Source organism: Cryptomeria japonica, chromosome 2 (assembly GCF_030272615.1).
Source record: "Cryptomeria japonica chromosome 2, Sugi_1.0, whole genome shotgun sequence".
Lineage (NCBI taxonomy): Eukaryota > Viridiplantae > Streptophyta > Pinopsida > Cupressales > Cupressaceae > Cryptomeria > Cryptomeria japonica.
Window position 1 is genome coordinate 309,839,759 of NC_081406.1, and position 26,043 is coordinate 309,865,801.

The following is a 26,043-nucleotide window of genomic DNA, read 5'->3' on the forward strand; positions in this document are numbered from 1 at the left end:
CCCTAGTTCTCCTCATAGAATGGACCATTGGATGGCTCATAGTGGTATCCTATCCTACATTTATCTTGATGGCATTGTCGATAGTTGGTATGTGGTTCTTGGTACGGGTTTCCTCTTACCCTATTATCTTATTTATATCTTTGTTCCAACATGTGGAGATTGATTTTTATGTTTGCATGTGTTTTGACATTATGCAAATAGATATGATGTCACACCATACTTATGTTTTGATATAGTGTAGGCGATGTTTACATGTTGTTGATGGTAGCGATTTGGGTTCAAAGACACAATTCCACACACACACACAAATATTTGAAGATGCATTTTTGTTGGATTTTGCCAAGATCAAGAGGTCAATGAAATGTACAAGATAGAGACATAATATGGGACAAGAATAAACTGTATTCTCATCAATAGAAAATGATCAACAATCAATTGGATTATTGTTCAATAGTAGTTACATACAATGTAGATGAGCCTACTTATATAGGCAAGGCTAGGGATATGTATGAGCACACAAATATGACATGTGGCTCAATAAGAAACAAGGGTAGGTAGGAAATAGGTGTGGGTAGGTAGGAGAAATAATATAATATTCCACATGAGGTGGATCACCCACCGAAGGTGGAATTATCACTCCACAATAAGTGGATATGATAGTGTAATAACAAGATCAACACCATAAGAGGTGGAATTTCTCCTACACACACTATTCCAATGTGGCACAAACACCCAAGTGTCTCATATCCAAACTACTATGAAATGCATTATCCCAAGTAAACTTAAGTAAGTGTAATAATATCCATGATGAATAATTATTTACACCAACACCCCCCCCAAACTGTGATCCTCCCTCAATGAAGAATCTGCACCAATGATAGAAGCTCGATGTATGAAGAAACTGCTCCATGAACGTCGAACAACATTCCTCCCCTTAGGAAGAAACAAAACCAAAGGTGTATCCATGAAGTCTCCCCAATCATGAAGGGAAGATGTATGAAGAAAACTCATGATGAAAGGAATCTCTGAAAACTGCTCAAGTGTCCCCATGTCGATGCTGAAAGATACCCCCTCCAAAGGTGGTGAACTGCTCCACACTACTGAAAAAGGAACTCCAACATCTAGTGGAGATGGATGTAGAACAATATCCAAAGACTCATGTGTCTCCTCAAAGCATAAAGAGACCTCCTCCAACTGCTGTACATAAGTATCCACAATCATGTCAACCTCGAAAGAATGATCATGTAGAGAATGAACAAGAGGGTCAAAATGTGCCCTCGCAACAATCGAAGAAGGATCATCTTCATCAAAGAGAAGATGTATGTCATCAATGATGTCTCCCAAATCTGCAATGTAGGATTCCACAAACAAACCTGCAATATCTGTCATGTAATCATCCCATGAATCTGAAGCTAGAAGACAATGAATATCCTGCTGCACTGAATCACATGAAGGCAAAACTGTCGCACTATCTGCATCATCAGGTGCAATAGGTGATGTGATATCAATATGAGGAGATGAAATACAAGACTCAAGAACTGGGTTACATGTGAGAATCCCCATGTTCAAGTGTCCAAAGTTCTCATCAAAATCTGAATCATCACAATAAGTGTGATCAACATGTGTAGAATCATCAAATGTGAAATCATCATCATCAACAAAATCTGAAAAGGTGTATAACCGAGATGCATGATCAACCACCCCAGTTGCAATGATAGGTCTAGTCTCCATGTCTCTAATAAAAACTGAGTCAGGTGTGAACTCCACAACTCTATTAGTTGCGCCATGTGTGATTTGATAGATAGAAAGGAGATTGTTTGTCAAGTGGGGTACACACAACACATCATTGAAGGAGTTATCCCCAATGTCAATAGATCCTTTCCCAATCACATCCATGTATGTATGATTGCCCATCAAAATCTGTGGCATGGTGCAAGGCTCAAATGTAGAGAACATAGACTGTGAAGATGCCATATGATGAGAAGCCCCTGAATCTAGAAGCCATCTCTCTGATGTATGATTTGTTGTAGCACATAGAGCTTTTCCTTTTCTTGTTCCAAAAGAGTGAGTTTTTCCACTTGTAGAAGCCATGAATGCTTGCCCTTTTCCTTTTGAATGTGAGGAAGTGGAAGTTGATGAATCATCATTCTTGTAGACTTTAGGCAAATCAATGTTATGCTTTTTGATGATATGTGTAAGCTCATCAATCTTCTTAGTATGGCAACGATGTTCCTCATGACCAATCTTTTTACAATAAGCACAAGTAGGTCTCTCTCTCTTTGGTGAATTATCTCTCTTGGAAGAAGATGAATCTCCTTGTTGTGGAGAAGATTGTGCTTTTTCTTTAGGCTTTGATTGCCATTTCTTCTTGTTTGAGTTGTCCTTTCCTTGATTTCCTTTGTTCCCTTGATTTGCCACTAATGCTTGAGACTTAGAAGAAGCCTTAAGAATGCCCATGCTTATCAACTTAGTTTGTTCCATCATCAACATTTAATTGAAAGCATCAAATGTAGGCATTTTGTAGCTTGAACCCATTGTCATCCTATGAGTTTGGAAACTAGAAACAAATGCTGCATATTCTTGTGGAAGCTTCCCTATCAAGTTGAATATCAATTGAGTATCCTTTTTATCAATGCCACAATCTTTGCGTTGTGCCCTCAACTCATTTGCCTTAGTGACATAATCTTGTATAGTATCAAAGTTCTTGGGATCTAACATGGTGAGATCACTATCAATTTGATATCCCCTAATCTCATCAACTTGACCATACAAGTCTTGAAACTTTTGCCAAGCATCCTTGATTAGAGTGCATTTCTCAATATGAAAAATGAGATCCTTTGATACATACTTTCTTAAGGTACCAATTGCCATGATATTTTTAGTGAGCCAATCTAAGTGACCAACTGGATCAGCCTTAGGATCAGCTGGAGATACAATAGTTCCATCAATGTAATGAGTGAGTCCTTTTTCCATAAGTTTACTCCATGCATCAATTTTCCAAGTAGCATAGTTATGTGGAGTTAAGAGAGGAAACTTAGAAGAACCCATAGCAGCAAAAAAGAAAGAACACAAGAGCACAAAAGCACAAGAGACACCCCCCAAATTCAATCAATCAAAGTACCCCCCCAAAAGTGATGATTTTGGCACTTTATACTTAGTGCGATTACAATGAGCCACTTGCAAAACAAGGCAAAGTGGACTTATGATGCAAATTTTACAACTTCTCAAATGAGATACAAGAGACTTCAATCAATAGTGCAATGAATCTAACTGAGATTCAAGCAAATATACAAGTACCAAGAGAGCCAAAAATGGCCAAGATCTGAAAGTACAATTTCTACTTACAATGACATCAATCTGATAGTATCATGTGAAAGTAGATGAAAAAATATGCACTTTCAAAAAAAATGGCACCTAAAAAGGAGGTCGGATGACCCCAAACGAAGCCTCTGAAGTTGCAAAAACTGGGATTACTCAGGGACAGTCACCAAAAACTGCATTTTCTAAAAAATTCGTGCATCAAAATCAAAAAATTCTTTCACCACTACGGAGAGCACGAAATTCTAGCCCATTTCAAAACAAATTGCACCAAAAAAGGAGCAAAAATGAGCAAGTTATGGCCATTTGAAGTTGAACTGCAAAATCAAAAATGCAAATGAGAGGGGGTCCAAAAATTTTCAAACCCTGCTGATGTGGCGCTGATGTCATCAATTCACTATGTTAAATTTGACGGCCGTATGACCGTCGCCAAAACTTCGCTGCCTGGCTGACTGGGCGTCCGTACTGTACGGACGGATTACATGGCAAGCTGACTGGGTATTCCGTACTGTACGGAACTGCTGACTGTGCAGGCTGATGTGGCGTCCGTACGGAATCTGACTTGGCGTATGGAAAATGACATGTCAGTGTTTATGTCCACGGGCCACGGGCCTCCTGCCACGTGGCGGGCGTGGATTCGCCTGCCTGGATGCCGCGTGGCGGAGGATGCCTGAGCGGAGATGTGGGAGTGGTGCCGGAGGTCGGCTCGCGGGAGGAGCCGAAGCTGGAGCCTGGAGGAGGCGGGCATCACTGCACGGGAGGCGCAGCGGCGGTGACCGAGGAGCTGCGGGCGGAGGGCACTGCCGGTGTCGGGAGGCGAGGACGCGGGAGGCGCCGCGTGCTGTGGGAGCCGGCGCTGGTAGACGGGGGAGCCGTGAGCAGAGGAGCAGAGGCGCGGAAAGACAGAGGCTGCCGAGGGAGCTGGGAGGCGGCGGAGCCGGAGCGAGTGGTGGGAAGCGGCGCTGGCCGAGACCGAGATACGGGCTGAGGACGGCAGGAGTCGGGAGGTGCGTGGGCCGCTCGCGGGCTGAGCTGCGGGGAGGCGCAGCGGCGATGACCGGGGAGCTGCGACTGACGGCGATGGAGTACGGTCGACGGGACGCGCTATCAGGTACGTTCTCTGCACACAAACCTACAAACAGGTACCGCGGGGGTACGGGGGTCTGCGGACCCCCAAACAACCGAATTTTTTTTGATTTTTTTTTATTTTTTTTACTTTTCAAATTTTTTTTTGATCTTTCAATTTTTTTCAATTTTTTTTGATTTTTTGAATTTTTGAAAACAAATTTCTAAAAAATGAAATTTTTTTTTTTTGAAAAATCTATATAAAATTCGAAAATCCGTACGAATAGCAAAATTGGGGAAAAAAAAATTTTCTCACCAAAATAGGCCAACTTTATAACCAAAATTCATGGAAATGGCCTTCCGGACGCAATGGCGAGGTCGGATCTAGTCTAGGATGCCTCCAAATGATGCTGCTCCTCATATCTGCCTCTTGACGTCACAATAATGCCTCTTCAAGACGAATCAATGAAGCCCCAAATAGCTCTGATACCATGTTGGATTTTGCCAAGATCAAGAGGTCAATGAAATGTACAAGATAGAGACATAATATGGGACAAGAATAAACTATATTCTCATCAATAGAAAATGATCAACAATCAACTGGATTATTGTTCAATAGTAGTTACATACAATGTAGATGAGCTTGCTTATATAGGCAAGGCTAGGGATATGTATGAGCACACAAATATGACATGTGGCTCAATAAGAAACAAGGGTAGGTAGGAAATAGGTGTGGGTAGGTAGGAGAAATAATATAATATTCCACATGAGGTGGATCACCCACCGAAGGTGGAATTATCACTCCACAATAAGTGGATATGATAGTGTAATAACAAGATCAACACCATAAGAGGTGGAATTTCTCCTACACACACTATTCCAATGTGGCACAAACACCCAAGTGTCTCATATCCAAACTACTATGAAATGCATTATCCTAAGTAAACTTAAGTAAGTGTAATAATATCCATGATGAATAATTATTTACACCAACAATTTTATATTATTCCTTCTTAGTGGCGATTAGTGTTGGAAGATTTGCACACATGTAGAGAGGAACTCATGTTAGATACAATAGGTTGTGTTTGATAACATATGAATGTGCCTCATGATGTATACATATAGCTTTGGTGTGTGACATGCATGCACATTTTTCCATAAGACACATTGCTATGTGGCATGTGCCCTATGCATGTCTTCTTTGTGAGGCACGTTGCTATGTGCAATGTGGCCCTAGGTGTGTCTTCTCTATGAGGTGTATTGCCATGATATGTTAGGATTTGTAGTGTGCAGGCCACAAATGCATGCATGAGGGACTATTATTATAGTCATGTTTTTTGGGCATGTAACCTAGGCATGTCTTCTCCATTAGGTACATGGCCATGCCATGTGGGAGTTTTTATGTTCATGCCACAAATGCACACATGAGGGACTATTATTGGAGTCATGATGAATCTTCACTCTATTTAGCCACAATTTCTAGTCGTATAGTTATGTAATGTGCACTTTTAAGGATTGGGAAGTTTCCTTCAATTATTGATGATCTCTCATCTTTGTTGCATGGGCCAACAATTTTATTTTATCTTGTTTGAATTAGTTTAATCACTATTGTGAGTTTTCTCTATTGTGTAGTTATTGTGGCTATGTTTGATTTGCTATTGGAATTGAACACATTTATTTGACTTATTATTGGTACTATTTTTTCTTTCTTTCAATGTTTATGATCTTTGGTAGTTTAGTGAAACTCTTGCTATTTTTAAATGTTGCCTTCTTTGTTGTGATGTGATTCCTCACCAAGATCGACGTAGATAACCTTGGATGAGTGTATATAAGGAATCAAACATTGGGAAAATTTGAGGATAGGGGTAAGTGCTTGTTGTATGGGTAGCTACAACCCACTTGTACATTCTTAGTGATTATTGATGGCTATGTCTTGGAGGCTAATCCCATTAAACAAACAAGGGGGAAGTCATACATAATCGTATGGATCCTCCCTAGTTGTGTGTGGATTCAAGACCATCATTTCATATGGTTCTTGGTTACTTTGTGAGACCATGGCACCCTCTTAGACCAATATGTGAGCCTTGTATTGATATCCCTGCAATGTGGATGAATAAGTGTATGTTAAAATAGATGCTTTGCTTAGAATACTCAAAAATGTCTTTCAGAAAGTCTACAATAGGAAAACTTTTAGTAAGAATTTGCAGACACAATGCTCAGAAATTCACACAATCAGCTACATTAAATACGTTCTCTATTAAGTTCAATGTTTTAAGATGAAAAAGAAGAGTTAAATAGTTTTGGTTCGATTTGCAATTTTTGTGAAGCTTTTGTACTAAAGTTTCCATAGCCTGATTTTTTTGCCTGTGAAGAAAGACCATGTCAGATAATATCAGTGAAGAACAAAATAAGGAGACAATTGCTAGATTATGGTCTAACTTGAAAAGAAAAGGTGATGGGAAATGTTATTGTCCCTGCAAAATTTGTAAGGGCTTAAAGACTAGAAGACTTCTAATCAAAATAACTAAGAAACATTGTAGGCAGCATGGTCACATTGAAGGGGGACATGATTATCATCCACTGGTAAGTTGTTCATTATATCATTTTAACAATTTATATACATAAGAAATCACTTGATAATGAGATCATGATCATGGTTTATTTATGTATATCAATTTTATATAGGTGGAGCACCCCAAAGCACATGGTATGGATCAATAAAACCCTGAGAATATGGTTTTTGAAGTGGAGGAACATGGAGGTGTTGAAGCTAAAGATAATGATCCCATGGAAGATGACGATCATGCACCAAAAAACACAATTGAAGATGATGGTACAAATACATTGATCCATGACACATTTAGTACTAGCACAGTTGATCATGATGATCAGGATGACCTTGATGTTCATGATTTACCTCTTTTTGAGAAGGCATATGAGCCCCTTTACAAAAGCTCCCAAACAACTCTTCTCTCTGATGTATTGTTGTTGGTGAACTTGAAGGTTATGAATGGTTTATCCAACATAACAATCTCAAGTATGTTAAGGTGTGTCATACATGCCATTACAGTTAATAAATGGTGAATCATGTACCATTAATACTCTTTATATTCACACCTCAAACTCTTTTTTTTTCTATAGATTGATAGGTGATTTTTTCTTACCACCATCAAATATTCTACCTCGCTCATACCGAGAATTGTCTGCCATTATGAAAGATATTGGAATGGAGTATCAAACAATAGATGCTTGTCCCAATGATCATATTATATATCATAAACAACATGAATTTCAAACAGAATGCCCTGAATGTCATATCAGTAGATATCGAACGGATCAAATAAAAAAAAAGGTTCCTCACAAGGTTCTCCGTTATATTCCCTGTATTCCACGTATGCAACGATTATTCAGGTGCACTAGCTTGGCACAATTTATGGATTACCATGCACACAATAGAAGTCAAGATGACATTATTCGAATGTCGGTGGATGGTTTAGCATTTATGTACATAGAGGAAAAGTGGCCACACTTTAAAGAAGAACCTCGTAATCTCAGGCTTTCATTGGCAGCGGATGGTGTCAATCCATTTCGAGAGTTGAGATCTATTTACTCGGTGTGGCCTATTTTTGTTATCAACAATAATATTCCTCCATGGATGTCAATAAAGAGGGAGCACATAATGTTGGCAATGATTGTTCCAGGTATTTTATCATTTAATAGTCATCTACATTTAATTATAAATATTGCAGTAAAATGGTCATAATATTATGTAATGTTTTTGTTCATTCCACTAGGCAAGTACCAAATTAAAGATATGAATGTATATATTGAGCCTCTTATCGACGAGTTGCTAGAGTTATGGAATGGTGTGACCATGTATGACATCTCTAGACCAATAGGACAAAGACAATTTCAATTCCATTTAATGCTTGTATGGACAATACATGATGCCCCAGGGCTAACACATTTTTGTGGTACATTATAGCATTCAAGTTGTGCATGATAATTATAATTATAAAAATTAATAGATTTAATAGAATTATACATTATCTTGTAGGTCTTCAAATAAAGGGAAAATTTGCATGTCCAGTTTGTGGTCCAAAGATGAAATCTCATCATTCAAAAAGTTTAGGAAAGCAGGTGTTTGATGAGTATAGGCACTTCCTTCACAAAAATCGTAAGTACCGGAATACTGAAAAACATCTTTTCAATGGGAAAGAAGAGACGACATCAAAGCCATGAAGAATGACTCCTCACTTATGGAAGTTGGAATATAATAGAATTAATCGTCAAGGTAATGTCATTCCATCTAATGGTTTATGTTTGGAATTTGAATTTTTCTATCATGTTTTGTTTACTGATGATGTAATTGATGATATTGAAGATCGTCAAGGCATGGATGGCCGCCTTCCAAAGGAACTAAAAAGTTATCCCAGACAATTCAGTAGGTTGCTTTACTATGAGTAGCTACAAATTGTGCATTTGTTTGATACAATGCATATTGGAAAGAATATAACAGAGACATTATTGAAAATATTGGATGGAAGGAGTGACAAAGAAAAAATTGTCAAAATTTATAGTGACATTGTGGAATCCAATCATGCAATGAAAAATGTCATTCAATCAAATAGCAATGGAGATCAGATTAATATAAGTGCCCTTCCTTGGTTATTAACGGAGCAGCAAAGCAATTCTATAAAAGAAGTCATACGAAAAATTCAATTTCCCACAGGATTTGCTGCGAACATAAACAATCTCATATCAAATAAGAGTGAATTTACCTTCATTAAGGTAATTCACATTCTTGTGTATTTACTATATATTTGTATACTGCGCATGTACTTTTCATTGTATTATGTTAGAAAACAATGAAAAGATCATTTTATAATTGTTGCAGTACGTTCTACCTCTATCTCTCCCAGACCACTTCGACAATAATATCAAGGAAGTCATATATGATCTTGGAAAATACATGAGGTAAGTAGTGATGTTTGTTCAATTTGTTGTATAGATATTATATTTGCCATTTGTTTTACTTGTTATGCAATATATTGTATATTATTTTGTAAAGTCTTGTTTATATATTTTTGCGTCTTCAATCTCTTTTAGGTGGTTGTCATCTAAAGAAATCCACAAGGAAGATATAAAATATTGGAAGAGAAAAATCCCTCATCTAATGTGTGAAATGCAAAAGTGTCTACCTTCAACTTTTTTCAATGCACAAGAAGACTACCTCATACACCAAGTTGAGGAGATCGAATTGTGTGGACCTATACACACTAGGTCAATGTGGATGGTTGAGAGACACTTGAAATTTTTGAAGGCTTTGGTTTGACAAAGAGCACATCCTAAGGGTTCTTTGGTGGAGGGATATATGGTATACCAAACTATGGTGTACATTACTAAATATCTTCTTAAGTTTGCAGCAAAAATCCATGTAGATCGCATTTGGGGTCCCAACCCCATTAATAAATTTGAAGGGGAGCACTTGATGGGGAAAGGTAGATTGAAGAAAGTGAGAGGTAATTATAAGATGTTATTGTAGTAAATTAATTCTTCATCTTTTAAATAAATTAGTTGTAAGTGGTCTATTAATTATTTGTACAGTTGGTCGGGAGTGGGATGCGCTACATTTGTATATTGCAAACAATCTTGATTGGATGACGGTGTGGATTGAACAATGTCAACATTTTGGTCGCACATTAATATGGGATGGTGTTGCTTCATTGGTTAAAGAAGCTCATCGTAATGGAGATTCCAATGTTACACAAAGAGAAATTGATTTAGCACATGGTTTAAGAGATCAACAGGTACGTATAATTCTATTAATCACCCGTATGTTTATCAACTCATGATGCAATAATTTTAATATGTTAGACATATTGCAGGTCAAACACCACAAGGCTATGTGCTGCAATGGTCATAAATTTTGCATCAAATAGTTGGATGACACGAAGAAAACTTGTGATTTTGAGATAACTGCAGTCTTTGAGGTGACCAATATTTTATCTAGAAATGACATACATCCTCAAGAGTCTCAAAATAGATACTATGGCATTTTGGATGATATACTTGAGTGTGACTTTAATTCCTTCAAATTAGTTATGTTCGTCGTCAAATGGTATAGGCTACGACTGAATAAAAATGATCCTGATAGAACTGTTATTGAACATGATAATGGATTTACAATGGTTAATACAAGGTTGTTTGAACGAGTTGGGGATGAGCCCTATGTTCTTCCAAGTCAATGTGAGCAGGTATTTTACTCAGAGGTTCCACATAAACCAGGTTGGTCATTTGTTGTTAGACATGATCCAAGAGGAAGGCCGATAATGTATAATGTGATGGAAGAAGAAGATACTGAAGAAGTAGAAGATGATATAGATGATGATCATGATCGACAGTTAGATGATGATGTTCCTGACAGAAATGTACATGAAGAAGAAGCTGATGATGATGATGCTATTGCTGTTGATGGTGATGGTGATGGTGATGGTGATGGTGATGGTGATGGTGATGGTGACGGTGATGGTGATGACGATGATGATGATGAACACAATGACGACGAAGATGACGATGACGTCGACAACGATGACAATGATGATCATCATGATCATGATCATGGTCATGATGGTCATGATGATGAGTTGGATGAAGAAGAAGATCAATGACATGAATGAAATGTATGAGATGTGATTATTATATTATCTATTTAATATTGATATCTTGATAGAAATTGATTTGACTTATATGGTTACATAAATAATTCATATGTTTTCAATTCTAATGCCATTACTTAATTAATTCATGATGCACCACTAGCTATGTGATAGATGGTGATTTAAAATACATATGTGATGGATTACATGCTTATGATGATACATGTGACATTTTTTGAACTTTGTGTTTATTTAAGGAATGTGGACTACTTATTATCTATGTGATGGATGGTGATTTATGATACATATGTGATGGATTACATGTTTATGATGATACATATGTGATTCTTATGATGCTCAATTACATATATGATGATACATATGTGATGCTTGTGATGCTTATGATACTACAATATTTATTGTTTATCAAATTACAAATGTAATGCTTATGATTCTCAATTGTTGGTGTAGGAACCTGAACCCCCTTGACGAGGATCCTGGACAGTCTCATGGATCGACAGGTATAAGTCAATACACCTTATAGAAATAATATATTTTTTAAAAATTACAAGAAAAACAAACTTCTTTAGTTTTTCAAACCTCAACATTACCAGCAAATCTAATACAGTTATCAACATGTGAGGCCCCACCTCAACTCAGTCTGACATTTCAGTGGTTTTTACATTGAGACTATTACAGATACTTTACTTTTATGCATTTTGGATTTAGAATTTCTATGATTTAACGTTTTGGATAACATTGCTATATATTGAGGATTTATTTATATGCTTTATGATATAGAACACTACATGATTTTTGAATAGGATGAATTTGCAGTGATAAATGTTGTTATGGAATTTGTAGGACTTTACTATGATAATAGAATTATGATGTATGTTTAAGTGTGGATCAACATTATGAGAATTAGGATGAATTGCTTATGTGAAACTGCTTGGATAAAAGATGTATTTAAATTGTTCATATGTAAATTGTATCCAAGTGATGATGTGTATTATTATTCCTGTGATTTATATTATATGTGGATATTTGAAAGTTACTAATGTGTAAATTGAGATGTGCAGGAAGTTATCCATGTGGCCATGGAAATATTACGGAGAACCAAACCTAGACCTATGTATGTTCGTAAGTCAGGGTTTTTCTATTTGGAGAGACAACACCCCATTTGTGTTGTATTTTATTCGTAATAGTAAATGATGCATGTGTGTTAAGTGTTATTTAATTGATTTATGTAAAATCCACAAGAGACGATTTCATGTATTAATTTGTAAAAGTGTTTTCTTGTGTCACTTGACACGTGTGGATTTAAGTTTGAAATTTTATTTTTGTCCCTTGGTGGGAAAGTGTTTAACTATATTTTTTTTCAATTAATGTAACGTGATGTCATAAATGCCTTGGGTAAAAAATCTTTGGGATGGTCAACATAGGTTTGACCCGAAAATAAACTTAAGAGGGGTTTAAAAAGGGTTAAATGGACACCTAGGGGTAGTTTAATAGGGTTTCCTAAAGCCCATAAGGTATACCTAAGGGTTAGGGGTAATTTAAGGCAAGTTTCTACTCCCATGTGATCTTTTAAACACCCTAAAAATTGACTTTTCTAAGTTGTGCGAAAATTGAAACTAGAAGATTTGAACCTAGTTGTAAACCTTCCTTTTCGAATGAGAATTCCCTTTCCCATTCTATCTTACCTTCCTCTATAGTTTTAGAAACTTGTGAGAACTCTCACAATGGGCTTCTTAAGCAAGAATTAGAAAATTTGTGGGTAATCACCCACTCTCCATTTTTGGAGACAGGAGAAATTTTGAAAAGAATAGACTAGATTTTGAATAGAGAATTTTGGCTAAGGGTAGAAGGAGATGAACCATGGAATTGGGCTGCTCATCCTCAACAAAACTAACCTACCTTTGGGCAGATTAAGGTTGGCTACATTCTTCTTAAAATGGCTTTCTTATTGCAAATGTTTGAAAGTAATGTTGGTGTAAAAGATTTGCTTCCTTGCATGTTCTCTTGGAAATTTCATTTAGTATTTTGTGTTATGCATTGTATGTGTTTTTGGGAGTCATCAAGACCTCTTACTCTTAGGAGAGAGGAGGATCTTGTGGGTGGTAGAAGTGACAGCCCTCGAGTGAGAGACTCTCATTATGAGAGTGATCACAAGGGATTTTGTGTGACCCTTGTTGCATGGCTTGTTTGTGCAATGGGGATCATAAGGAGGGAAATAAGGCATGAATGCCTTGGGGGGCATAAGGATTTATGCAGTTGCTATACTTGATGTATTTGGCTTGCCATGAGGTGGCTACATGTTCTTCTTCATACTTGCAGTTCTCCTCAGGGTAATTGGTCCACTACCACCCTTAAAAAGAAGGTCGTCACCAAGGTGTGGTGCAGTGTAGCCGGGATGGGAGTGTGTTTGTATTTGTGTGCATTTTGTCCTTGGTGTTTGCATGTTTGTTTCTCATCTAGGGCTTGTTTCTCCAAGCTTGAGGGTGGCTACCAATTAGCCCAGGCTCATAGGTGAGCACTCCATGGTCATAGCTTGATTTAAAATGCAGGTTGTCGAAAGAAAAGAATAGGACAAGTGGAAAGTTTCAGGAGTTATTTGTTGTAGGAAATTATTTGTAAATGTAATTATTATTTGAAAACATCCTCATTTATTAGAAATGAGAGACCCATTGTAAAGTGACAATAGTGTCTTTGAAATACGTTTTAAAAAGTTGTAATATTTTAGTATGCTATTTATTGCAGAAAAGAAATGAGTATTCCTAAAATTGTTTTTTTCCAAAGTTCAAAAGAAAATTTTATATCTGATGTGTTTATGATAAATTGAATAGCAAGAAAGTTATTTAATTCTTATGTGTTCAAAAGAGAAAAAACAAAAAACAAAAAAAAACAAACAAATAGATTTGAGTTGCATGCATAATATAGGTTGCATATAAATCATTTAAATTATGTTTTCTGTAAATGCATTTTAGTACATTATAGTTCTAGAAATAATACATTTTAGATCTATATATGCTAAACTTAGTATTTAAATCTGTTATTTAAAGTATTTGCAGAAAATGAAATCAAGGATTTTATAGCCATCTCTAAGTTTTTAATTTATAAATTATAGGTTAAAATAGTTGTTGTTAATTTTATTAAATTTGGTCATTTGAATAGTTGCCGAAGAAATATCAAACTCTGTCATTTGTTTATTGCAAAAATAAGTCCTGTAGCTAATCAGATTTAATGGAAGTAAATAATTTCTAAAGATGTTGTTCTAAGAATATTTAGTACTATTAATTTCTTTATTTTTACAGAAAGAAAAGCCATATTTAGATAGCCTAACTAATTCTATTTGGCAACAAGGATATTAATAAAAAAGAAATAAGTAAAATAACTAAACTTGCAGAAAATATCTAATCTGTTTTATTTGTTCAGAATAAAAAATAAATAAATGCATGAGAAGAAATTGCCCTAGATTCAATACTATTTTATTTATATAGAAATATATATATATATATATATATATATATATATATATAAAACCAATTTATGAGCATGCATAAAAGAAAAAATAAAAATAAACTTGCTTGTTAAAAAAAATATAAATACAAATTCTTATATATATAAATTTATTTCATTTAATTAAACAAAAAAATAAAAATATTATTTATTAAAAAAAAAGGAAAAACAAAAAACTATATAAAAAAAAGGGGTTATTAACATGGGGGAAAAAGGGTCGGAGGGCCGAAGCCACTGTGTGGACACATAGTGGTCGGCCGCGGTCTTCACTGTGTGTACACACAGTGGTCGGTCCCGCGGTTTCCACTGTGTGGACACATAGTGTTGGCCCGCCACTGTGTGGACGCACAGTGGTGCGGCAGGTTCCACTATGTGGACACACAATGGCGCCACCGCCTCCCCTCCCCTTGCCGTGAGTTTCCATGGTTGCCGCCCATCCCTTCCAAAGATTCGCCCCCTGCACAAAAAAAAGGGTTGCAAGAAAATAAAAACCCTAGCCGGGTAGGGATAGGATAGAGAGAGAAATAAGATGTTATCAAAAAAATAAATAAAATATAGAGCATTTATATAATAATAAGAGAATGTTAGGGTTTGCATGGTGGTTAAGTTAATGAATTATATATATATGTGTGTGTGTGTGTGTGTGTGTGTGTGTGTGTAAATATATAATTAGATATACTTTTACACATAGAGTCAAAATGTAAGAGAATAAGACAAATTTTAGATTGTATAATTTATTAAGTGTTATAAACTATATATGTCTTAATAAATATATGGGTTAGTAATGGTTTTGATAGCCATAAGGATATTTTAAAGATGTTAAAATATATATATATATAATAATATTTTCGAGGTCTAAACATTTACAACTTTTATAATAAATGGGGTAAAATTAATTTTGGTTATGGGGAGTTATTTAAACTTATAGGTAAGTATTCATTATAAAAATTTATTGGCCCTTTTGTCAATTCAATTTAAAGCATATTTTGATTATTGATTAAGATAAACTTTTAGACATTTTAAACAAAGTACTAGGACTAATTTAATTAGTTCCTCAAAACAGTAAATGACTTTTGGAGACTACTTCTATCTTCGTCGATTATATTTTAGGGAGATGATTTAAAATAAGTTATGGATTAAAATTGAGGAAATGATATAACATTTCTTTTAGAATTCGGCATATGATTTAAATTATTTTTTATTACTCGAGTTAGTGGTTTAAGTTAACCCAACATAGTTAAGATAAAACATGTTGGTGTTTTTCTCCATATTCGTAAATTTAATATTTAAGTTATGATTTAAAAAAAAAAATTATGTCGGTCTTGCCCTAAATTTTGGGCATGACATTTTGGTATCAGAGCAAGGTTTCCACACTAGGAACCTTACTCCACTTATGTTTCGCTTTAGATTATTTAAATTATTTTTGTTAAATTGATTTTATAAGACATTTAAATTTAATTGAATTAATATTATTCTAAAAGAAATTAGTTATTTATTTTACTTTATTTTCCTCTTAGGATGCCTCTGACGACGCAATAAGCTCGCAAGCGCGAAAGGGGTCCTAGGCGTGTGTGCATAGCACGCGAAGAGGTAGCGTGGAAGGAATTGGTTCCAGAAGAGAACCCAGGAGCACCTCCCGAATAGCCAAATGAACCTAACCAAAACCTCTTAGAAGCAATCTAGAATCTAATTGGCATAGTTCAGGAAAGGATTCTAGCAGAGAACCCTTAGGTTAGAAATCAGGACTCTGGGAGTCATAGATCAGTTGATAGAGAATGAAGCAGGAGTCCAGCTCCTATTCCTATAGAGAGTCAGGGTGGAAATGAGCTAGAGTCGGTGCACATACCAAGACCACCTCCAGTGGTGGAACCAGTTTATTTTGAGAGAGCTCGTCAGGATCCAGGGGATCTTATCAAGGAGGTCATGTGCCTCCAGCCACCGTCTTTTGGATGTTCTACCGACGGGGTAGAGGCCGAGGCATGGATTTTGAGTCTTGAGAGGTGCTTTGTGTTGCGTTCTTATGAGAGCAACCTAAAAGAACGTGTCACAGTCCATCTGTTGAGAGGGTCGGCCTCCACCTGGTGGAGACAGGAAGAGTACAAATGTGGATTAGTTCTTGATACTCTCACTTGGGAGATTTTCACAGAAAGGTTCTGGGAGAGGTACCTATCAGAACATTTCAGACAGCGTAGTATAGACAAGTTTCATGACCTCCAACAAAAGGGCTTATCAGTAACCCAATATGAGAGCAAATTCTTTGAGCTGTTGCCTTATGTAGATTATCTAAAGGAAGAGAAACTTCTTGTAAACCGCTTCATCAGAGGGTTAAATGCCGGTATAGCCAGGCAAATGAAGATGTCCACTCCAGAGAGCCTTTGGGTTGCCATGGAGAAGGCACTGATAGTCGAGGAAATTCAGGTCAGACCACAGGACAATAGGGATCGGTTTCAGAACCAAAACCCCACACCTTAGACTTATGGATTCTAGAAACCACATTGGAAGGGAAACAACTGAAACTCACAGGGGTTCTCCAAACCTCCTCCTCTAAAACAGACACCACAAAACCAAAGGCAGAAGCCTCCATAGTAGTAGCAAGGCACCAAGCCCATGCAGTGGTAGACTCAGGGACAGAGATGAGATCAGAGAGCGCAGGTGCTGTACACACCTCTGGCGAGGACTCAACAGTCCTCTAGGGGTGGGTACAGTGGATCTAGTAGGACAAGAGGATAGGATTTCTCTAGGCCTCAAGGCACCTAGTTTCAGGCACGGGGTGCTTGCTTTACATGTGGAGCCATGGGGCATATGGCGAGGGATTTCCCTTAGGGTTAGATGGTAGGGAATCAGCGGATGGTCACTTTAGAGCCAATAGTTGGTGATATGGGTAGGTCCCATAGAGTATTCATAGCAGTTGACAACTACCAGGATGAGCATCAGGCCATGGTCATCGAGTCTGCAGGTATGATCAAAGGTAACAATGTATCTATTTTGTTTGATTCAAGAGCTACTAACTCCTTTATATCTCCATTGGTTGTGGAGAATTCTGGGCTAGTGGCAACTAGATAGGGTGTCAATTGGGAAGTGGAATTAGCTTCAGGAGCTAGAGTGTCAGTGGAATTAGAGGTTAGGACATGTCAGCTGCAGATTGGCAAGACCACCACTTTAGTAGACCTTAGAGTGACACCACTTGGATCTTACGGTATCATACTTGGCATGGATTGGCTTTATGCCCACAGAGCCAAGATGGATTGCCGCCTGAAAAAGATCGAGTGTGAGGATGATCATGGTTCACCCATAGTTATCACCAGGATTCAAAAACCCGTGTCTCTTCGTATGATCTCCGCAACGTAGCTCAAGCGGAGCATGCGAAAGGGATGTAGCTTTTTGCTATCACTATCAGTGACAAAGGAGAAGAGGAAGAAAAGGAAACATCACTTGACGACCATCCTATCCTTAAGGGATATTCAGATGTGTTTCCTTTAGAGTTACCTAGAATGCCACCCCATAGAGAGATTGACTTTCATATAGACCTGGTACCAGGAACTGAGCCAGTTTCCAGAGCACCTTATAGGATGACCACAAATGAGCTTAATGAACTCAAAATATAGCTTGAGGAACTCCTTGAGAAGGGTCATATTCATCCTAGCATATCCCCTTGGGGTGCACCAGTCATTTCATTAAGAAGAAGGATGGATCTCTGTGATTATGTATGGATTATCGACAGTTAAATAAAGTAACCATCAAGAACCGATATCCTTTGCCTAGAATTGATGATTTAATTCGACCAACTTCAGGGTACCAAAGTCTTTTCCAAAATTGATCTGAAGTTGGGATACCACCAGCTGAGAATAGTGGAGAGTGATATCCACAAGACTGCATTTCGCACTAGATATGGTCACTATGAGTTCACAGTAGTTCCATTAAGTCTTACAAATGCCCCAACTATTTTTATGAGCCTCATGAATGGGGTATTCCATACATTTCTGGACCATTTTGTAATTGTGTTCCTCGATGACATACTGATATATTCTCAAAATGAGAAGGAGCATGAGGAGCACCTAAAATAGGTATTGCAGTGTTTGCGTGATAACCAGTTGTTTGGCAGTTTGTCAAAGTGTGCTTTCTTTTGATCAAAGGTCAAGTACCTTGGGCACGTTATTTTCGATGATGGGATCTCAGTTGACCCATCAAATATTAGGGCTATTATGGATTGGCTAGTGCCAACCAGTGTGACAGAGGTCAGGAGTTTCATGGGCTTAGCAGGATATTACCAATGTTTTGTTGAGGGATTCTCCAGAGTCACACATCCTATTACTTCTCTTTAGCATAAAGGGAAGAAATTTGAGTGGATAGAGAAGTGCAAGAAGGCCTTTCAAGAACTCAAGAAGGCACTTACTAGCGCTCCTATCCTTGTTGTACCAGATCCCACAACTGACTTCATGGTTTGTACAGATGCTTCACTAGAGGGTTTAGAAGTAGTTCTTATGCAGGATGGTAGGGCTATAGCTTTCGAGTCTAGGAAACTTAAGACTCATGAACTTAATTATCCTACTCATGACATTGAGCTCGTAGTAGTAGTGCATGCACTTGTGAGGTGGAGACACTTCCTTTTAGGTCATCACTTCAAGCTGCATTCAGATCATCAGATTCTTTAGTACATTTTCACTCAGCCAAACCTTAATGCACGTCAGAGGAGATGGATGGAGTTCTTGTGCAAATATGATTTTGATGTTCACTACATCAAAGGAAAGGAAAACATAGTTGCAGATACTTTGAGTAGGAGATGTCATGAGGTTTACACCATATCTATGGGCACGGATTTGAGAGACTGTATACTATAGCACTTGCTAGAGGATGGATGGTATGCAGAAGTCGGTCAGGTAATACGATCTTAGGTTACTCTAGAGGGGAAATATGTGGATTATTCTTTGGAGTCCGATGGACTATTACGCCACAGAGGGTGCATTTATGTACCTCCCTCCAGGGGATTGTGAGATTTCATTGTCATGGAGGCTCATAGAGCTCCTTATGCAGCGCATCCCAGAGTTAAAAAGTTGCATGCTGACTTGAGGCAGTTATATCATTGGCCAGGAATGCGACAGCTCATTGCTAAGATAGTAGCTCGATGCCTCAAGTGTCAGAGAGTAAAGGCGGAGCACCGCCATCTAGGTGGGTTGCTCCAATCTCATGCTATACCAGAGTGGAAGTGGGATACTATATCCATGGATTTCATCATTGGTCTTCCAATGTCTTCTCATCGCCATGATGCTATCTTGGTGACAGTTGATAAGTTGACCAAAGTGGCCCACTTTTCACCAATCCGAACTACATTCACAGCATTAGAACAGGTGTTCTTACAAGACATTGTTAGACTTCATGGCGTGCCCCGCAAGATTATTTCTGACAGGGACTCCCTTTTTACTTCTTCATTTTGGAAGTCATTACAGGTAGCTATGGGCACTAAGCTCAATTTCAGTACAACCTATCACCTGGAAACAGATGGTCAGACATAGAGGGTTAATCAGGTGTTAGAGGACATGCTTCGCATGTACGTCATGGATCATCAGACCAGGTGGGAAGAGTACCTTCCCTTAGTGGAGTTTTCCTATAACAATGGGCATCACACTTCTTTGGGGATGCCACCCTACCAGACATTATATGGCAGACCTTGCAGGACACTGTTGAGTTGGGATCGCATAGAGGACAGAGTTGCTATCGGTCCTGAGATAGTTTAGGATATGGAACAACAGGTGGATTTGATTAGGCAGCGTCTTAGAGAGGCTCAGGATAGATCATAGCTACTTGGTTGGAGACAGAGTCTTCTTGAGAGTGCGACCACATAAGAGTCCAATCCATTACGGAAAGGGTTCTAAGCTCACACCTCGCTTTGTAGGACCTTTTGAGATTCTTGAGAGGATAGGCCCAGTTGCCTACCATTTAGCAGTGCCACCTAGCCTATCACGCATCCATGATGTGTTTCATGTATCAGTTCTGAGGAAATATATCTATGATGAGTCTCATATTTTAGACTGGGATGCCTTGCAGGTGGAGTTGGACGGGCAGCTAGCTCTGGAGCCCATTCGCATTTTGGCACGCTAGACGTTGGCCCTTCAAGGTTGAGAGTTGGACCAGGTTAGCGTCCAGTGGGATTGTTATAATGAGGTTATGGCTTCATGGGAGGACACAACACGTATGCGATCAGAGTACCCCCACCTCTTTGATGAACTCCAGGAGGAAGTTCATGCCTAGAGGGGGAGGGTGTGAGGCCCCACCTCGACTCAGTCTGACATTTCAGTGGTTTTTATAATGAGACTATTACGGATACTTTACTTTTATGCATTTTGGATTTAGAACTTATATGATTTCATGATTTGGATAACATTGCTATATATTGAGGATTTATTTATATGCTTTATGATATTGAACACTACATGATTTTTGAATAGGATGAATTTGCGGAGATAAATGTCATTATAGAATTTGTAGGACTTTACTATGATAATAGAATTATGATGTATGTTTAAGTGTGGATCAATATTATGAGAATTAGGATGAATTGCTTATGTGAAATTGCTTGGATAAAAGATGTATTTAAATTGTTCAGATGTAAATTGTATGCAAGTGATGATGTGTATTATTATTCCTGTGATTTATATTATATGTGGATATTTGAAAGTTACTAATGTGTAAATTGAGATGCATAGGAAGTTATCCATGTGACCATGGAAAAATTATGAAGAACCAAACCTAGACCTATGTATGTTCGTTAGCCAGGGTTTGTCTATTTGGAGAGACAACACCCCGTTTGTGTTGTATTTCATTCATAACAGTAAATGATGCATGTGTGTTAAGTGTTATTTAATTGATTTATGTAAAATCCACAAGAGATGATTTCATGTATTAATTTGTAAAAGTGTTTTCTTGTGTCACTTGACACGTGTGGATTTAAGTTTGAAATTTTATTTTTGTCTCTTGGTGGCAAAGTGTTTAACTATAGTTTTTTTTCAATTAATGTAATGTGATGTCATAAATGCCTTGGGTAAAGAATCTTTGGGATGGTCAACATAGGTTTGATCCGAAAATAAACTTCAGAGGGGTTTAAAAAGGGTTAAATGGACACCTAGGGGTAGTTTAATAGGGTTTCCTAAAGCCCATAAGGTATACCTAAGGGTTAGGGGTAATTTAAGGCAAGTTTCTACTCCCATGTGATCTTTTAGACACCCCAAAAATTGACTTTTCTAAGTTGTGTGAAAATTGAAATTAGAAGATTTGAACCTAGTTGTAAACCTTCCTTTTCGAATGAGAGTTCCCTTTCCCATTCTATCTTACCTTCCTCTTTAGTTTTTAGAAACTTGTGAGAACTCTCACAATGGGATTCTTAAGCAAGAATTAGAAAATTTGTGGGTAATCACCCACTCTCCATTTTTGGAGACAGGAGAAATTTTGAAAAGAATAGACTAGATTTTGAATAGAGAATTTTGGCTAAGGGTAGAAGGAGAAGAACCATGGAATTGGGCTGCTCATCCTCAACAAAACTAACCTACCTTTGGGTATATTAAGGTTGGTTGCATTCTTCTTAAAATGGCTTTCTTATTGCATGTGTCTGAAAGTAATGTTGGTGTAAAAGATTTGCTTCCTTACATGTTCTCTTGGAAATTTCATTTAGTATTTTGTTTTATGCATTGTATGTGTTTTTGGGAGTCATCAAGACCTCTTACTCTTGGGAGAGAGGAGGATCTTGTGGGAGGTAGAAGTGACAACCCTCGAGTGAGAGACTCTCATTATGAGAGCGATCACAAGGGATTTTGTGTGACCCTTGTTGCATGGCTTGTTTGTGCAATGGGGATCATAAGGAGGGAAATAAGGCATGAATGCCTTGGGGGGCATAAGGATTTAAGGGGTTGCTATACTTGATGTATTTGGTTTTCCATGAGGTGGCTACATGTTCTTTTTCATACTTGCAGTTCTCCTCAGGGTAATTGGTCCACTACCACCCTTAAAAAAAAGGTCATCACCAAGGTGTGGTGTAGTGTAGCCAGGATGGGAGTGTGTTTGTATTTGTGTGCATTCTATCCTTGGTGTTTGCATGTTTGTTTCTCATCCAGGGCTTGGTTCTCTGAGCTCGGGGGTGGCTACCAGTTAGCCTAGGCTGGGAGGTGAGCACTCCATGGTCATAGCTTGATTTAAAATGCAGGTTGTCGGAAGAAAAAAATAGGACAAGTGGAAAGTTGTAGGAGTTATTTGTTGCAAGAAATTATTTGTAAATGTAATTATTATTTGAAAACGTCCTCATTTATTAGAAATGAGAGACCCATTGTAAAGTGACAATAGTGTCTTTGAAATACGTTTTAAAAAGTTGTAATATTTTAGTATGCTATTTATTGCAGAAAAGAAATGAGTATTCCTAAAATTGTTTTTTTCCAAAGTTCAAAAGAAAATTTTTATATCTGATGTGTTTATGATAAATTGAATAGCAAGAAAGTTATTTAATTCTTATGCGTTCAAAAGAGAAATTACAAAAAAAAGAAACAAATAGATTTGAGTTGCATGCATAATATAGGCTACATATAAATCATTTAAATTCTGTTTTCTGTAAATGCATTTTAGTACATTATAGTTCTGGAAATAATACATTTTAGATCTATACATGGAAATGCTAAACTTAGTATTTAAATCTGTTATTTAAAGTATTTGCAGAAAATGAAATCAAGGATTTTATAGCCATCTCTAAGTTTTTAATTAATAAATTATAGGTTAAAATAGTTGTTGTTAATTTTATTAAATTTGGTGATTTGAATAGTTGCCGAAGAAATATCAAACTTTGTCATTTGTTTATTGTAGAAATAAGTCCTGTAGCTAATCAGATTTAATGGAAGTGAATAATTTCTAAAGATGTTGTTCTAAGAATATTTAGTACTATTAATTTCTTTATTTTTACAGAAAGAAAAGCCATATTTAGATAGCCTAACTAATTCTATTTGGCAACAAGGATATTAATAAAAAGGAAATAATTAAAATGACTAAATGTGCAAAAAATATCTAATCTATTTTATTTGTTTAGAATAAATAAATAAATAAATGCATGAGAAGAAATTGCCTTAGATTCAATACTATTATATTTATATAGAAAAATATATATATGTAAATTTTATATATATATATATATATTTGTAAATATATATATAAAAACAAATTTATGAGCATGCATAAAAGAAAATAAATAAATAAACTTTCTTGTTAAAAAAAATATAAATACAAATTCTTATATATATAAATTTATTTCATTTAATTAAACAAAAAAATAAAAATATTATTTATAAAAAAAAAAGGAAAAAAAAAAACCATATAAAAAAAAAGGGGTTATTAACATGGGGGAAAAAGGGCCGAAGGGCCGAAGCTACTGTGTGGACACACAGTGGTCGACTGCGGTCTCCACTGTGTGTACACATAGTGGTCGGCCCTGTGGTTTCCACTGTGTGAACACATAGTGTCAGCCTGTGGCTTCCACTGTGTGGACACACAGTGTCGGCCGTTGCGGCTTCGACTGTGTGGACACACAGTGGTGCCGCGCCCGCCACTGTGTGGATGCACAGTGGTGCGGCGGGTTGCACTATGTGGACACACAGTGGTGCCACCGCCTCCCCTCCCCTTGCTGTGAGTTTCCATGGCCACCGCCCATCCCTACCAAAGATTTGCCCCTTGCACAAAAAAAAGGGTTGCAAGAAAATAAAAACCCTAGCCAGGTAGGGCTAGGATAGAGAGAGGAATAAGATGTTATAAAAAAAAATATATATATATAGAGCATTTATATAATAATAAAAGAATGTTAGGGTTTTCATGGTGGTTAAGTTTAATGTTAAAATATATTTAGGAATTATATATGTGTGTGTGTGTGTGTGTGTGTGTGTGTGTGTGTGTGTGTGTGTATAGAGATATATATTGTTGGCATTTTTTTGGTTTATGCTGTGATTGTCATTGATGGACACACACTTGTATTGAGATCCCCTTTGTATGTATGAGCTTATGCTCAATCGGTATTTTGTTCCAACTGGTATATTATATACTAGTCTCTAGACTAGTGGTGATTTTGCAGAATGTGTTTCCCGGTCTGAAGCGACATGTCGACCCCAAGCAGTTCACAGATCACAAGCGGTATGAGGAAGCAAAGCGGCACAACACATTCTTACCAGTCTTCATTTTTGTCAAACCGGCAATTGGTATTTTGTATGAACCGGTAATACTCTGTGATAAGTTACCAACCGACTTTGTGATGAGTTACCAATCCACTGATTGTTTCACAGTGCTGACACATTGACGGTGATTCTTGTGTCGTGTTACTGAGTATGTCTAGATTCACTGAACCTAGGAAATTGTAATGTAATCCTATTGGACTGACATGAAATCAGATTCCTTTAAAAAGGATATCATGTCTAGGGCTTTTAAGTTGTTGAAGAAGTTGCGAAAAGGGTTAATGTTGAGAGCGATCTTATTAGAGAAGATCGAGTTGTAACTGAGAGAGAGATAGAGGAGACTGAAGTAATGCTGGAATGCATTAGCTGTGAGCAATACTGGATATAACCAAGCAGTTTGTACTATTAGATAGATCAAACACTTGTTGATTACTCACATCTTTGACAAGTCCGTAGCCCTTAACCGGGTAGGCCTCAAAGCCTTTGTAAAATCCTTTAACAAGGTGGTTCGCACATGTGAATCTAAAATCCTCTAACAAGGTAGTCTTTAATTGGACTTATCTCCTAACAGAGATTGAGATTCCTAACAGGATCTGTTCTGGTGAAGAACATTGTAAGACCTTAACCGGTCTAGTTTGAATTCTGCAGATAGTGACTTGTGAGTTCTATCTCACCATGGTTTTTCCCAGTTGGGTTTCCACGTTAAATATCTTGTGCTATGGTTGTATTGCTTTTTTGGGTGAATGCTTTATTCACATTTTGGTTTGCATATGTGGTAACCGGTTTGACTGTTAGACTACTTTACCAGTTTATCTGTAGACTATGTAAGTGTTTTAGTGCAAAGATTTTTGGCATACTAATTCCCCCCCCTCTTAGTATTCATCAATTGGTATCAGAGCCAACCTTCTATAAGTTTAACCACTTGGAAAGAGATATGGGGAATACACCTTGAGGGAACTTACTCAATAGCTCACTAAGTTTGAGCAAGCCTATGATGATCTTATGGTCAAATACAAGGCATCTCAAGCAAAAAGAAGAGAACATGCAGAGAGGCTGATGGAACTATCTGAAAGTAGTTCTGAAGATGAAGCTAACATGGAAGCTATGATTGCAGAAGTGAATAAGCTCAATGATTCAAACTCCAATTTGAGAAAGGAGTTGGAAGGACTGACTATTCGGTTTAGTTAAGAGCTTGAGAACTGGAGAAAAGCTGAAGATCTGGTAAAAGACAGAGATCATGAGATCTCCAAGTTGAAAAATGAGATTAGTGCACTAACTGCTCGCCTTCATGA

At 37.2% G+C, this 26,043-nt stretch overlaps 1 protein-coding gene across 1 annotated transcript in view; it reads left to right on the top strand.

Moving 5' to 3' along the window:
- Positions 1–3,894: 3,894 nt before the first annotated feature.
- The window catches only part of LOC131860079 (glycine-rich cell wall structural protein 1.0-like), a 52,666-nt gene continuing 30,517 nt past the window's right edge, over positions 3,895–26,043 (top strand). The window contains exon 1 of the mRNA XM_059214442.1: positions 3,895–4,429. Coding sequence (XP_059070425.1) covers positions 3,895–4,429 — 535 coding nt within the window. The remainder of the gene's footprint in view (positions 4,430–26,043) is intronic.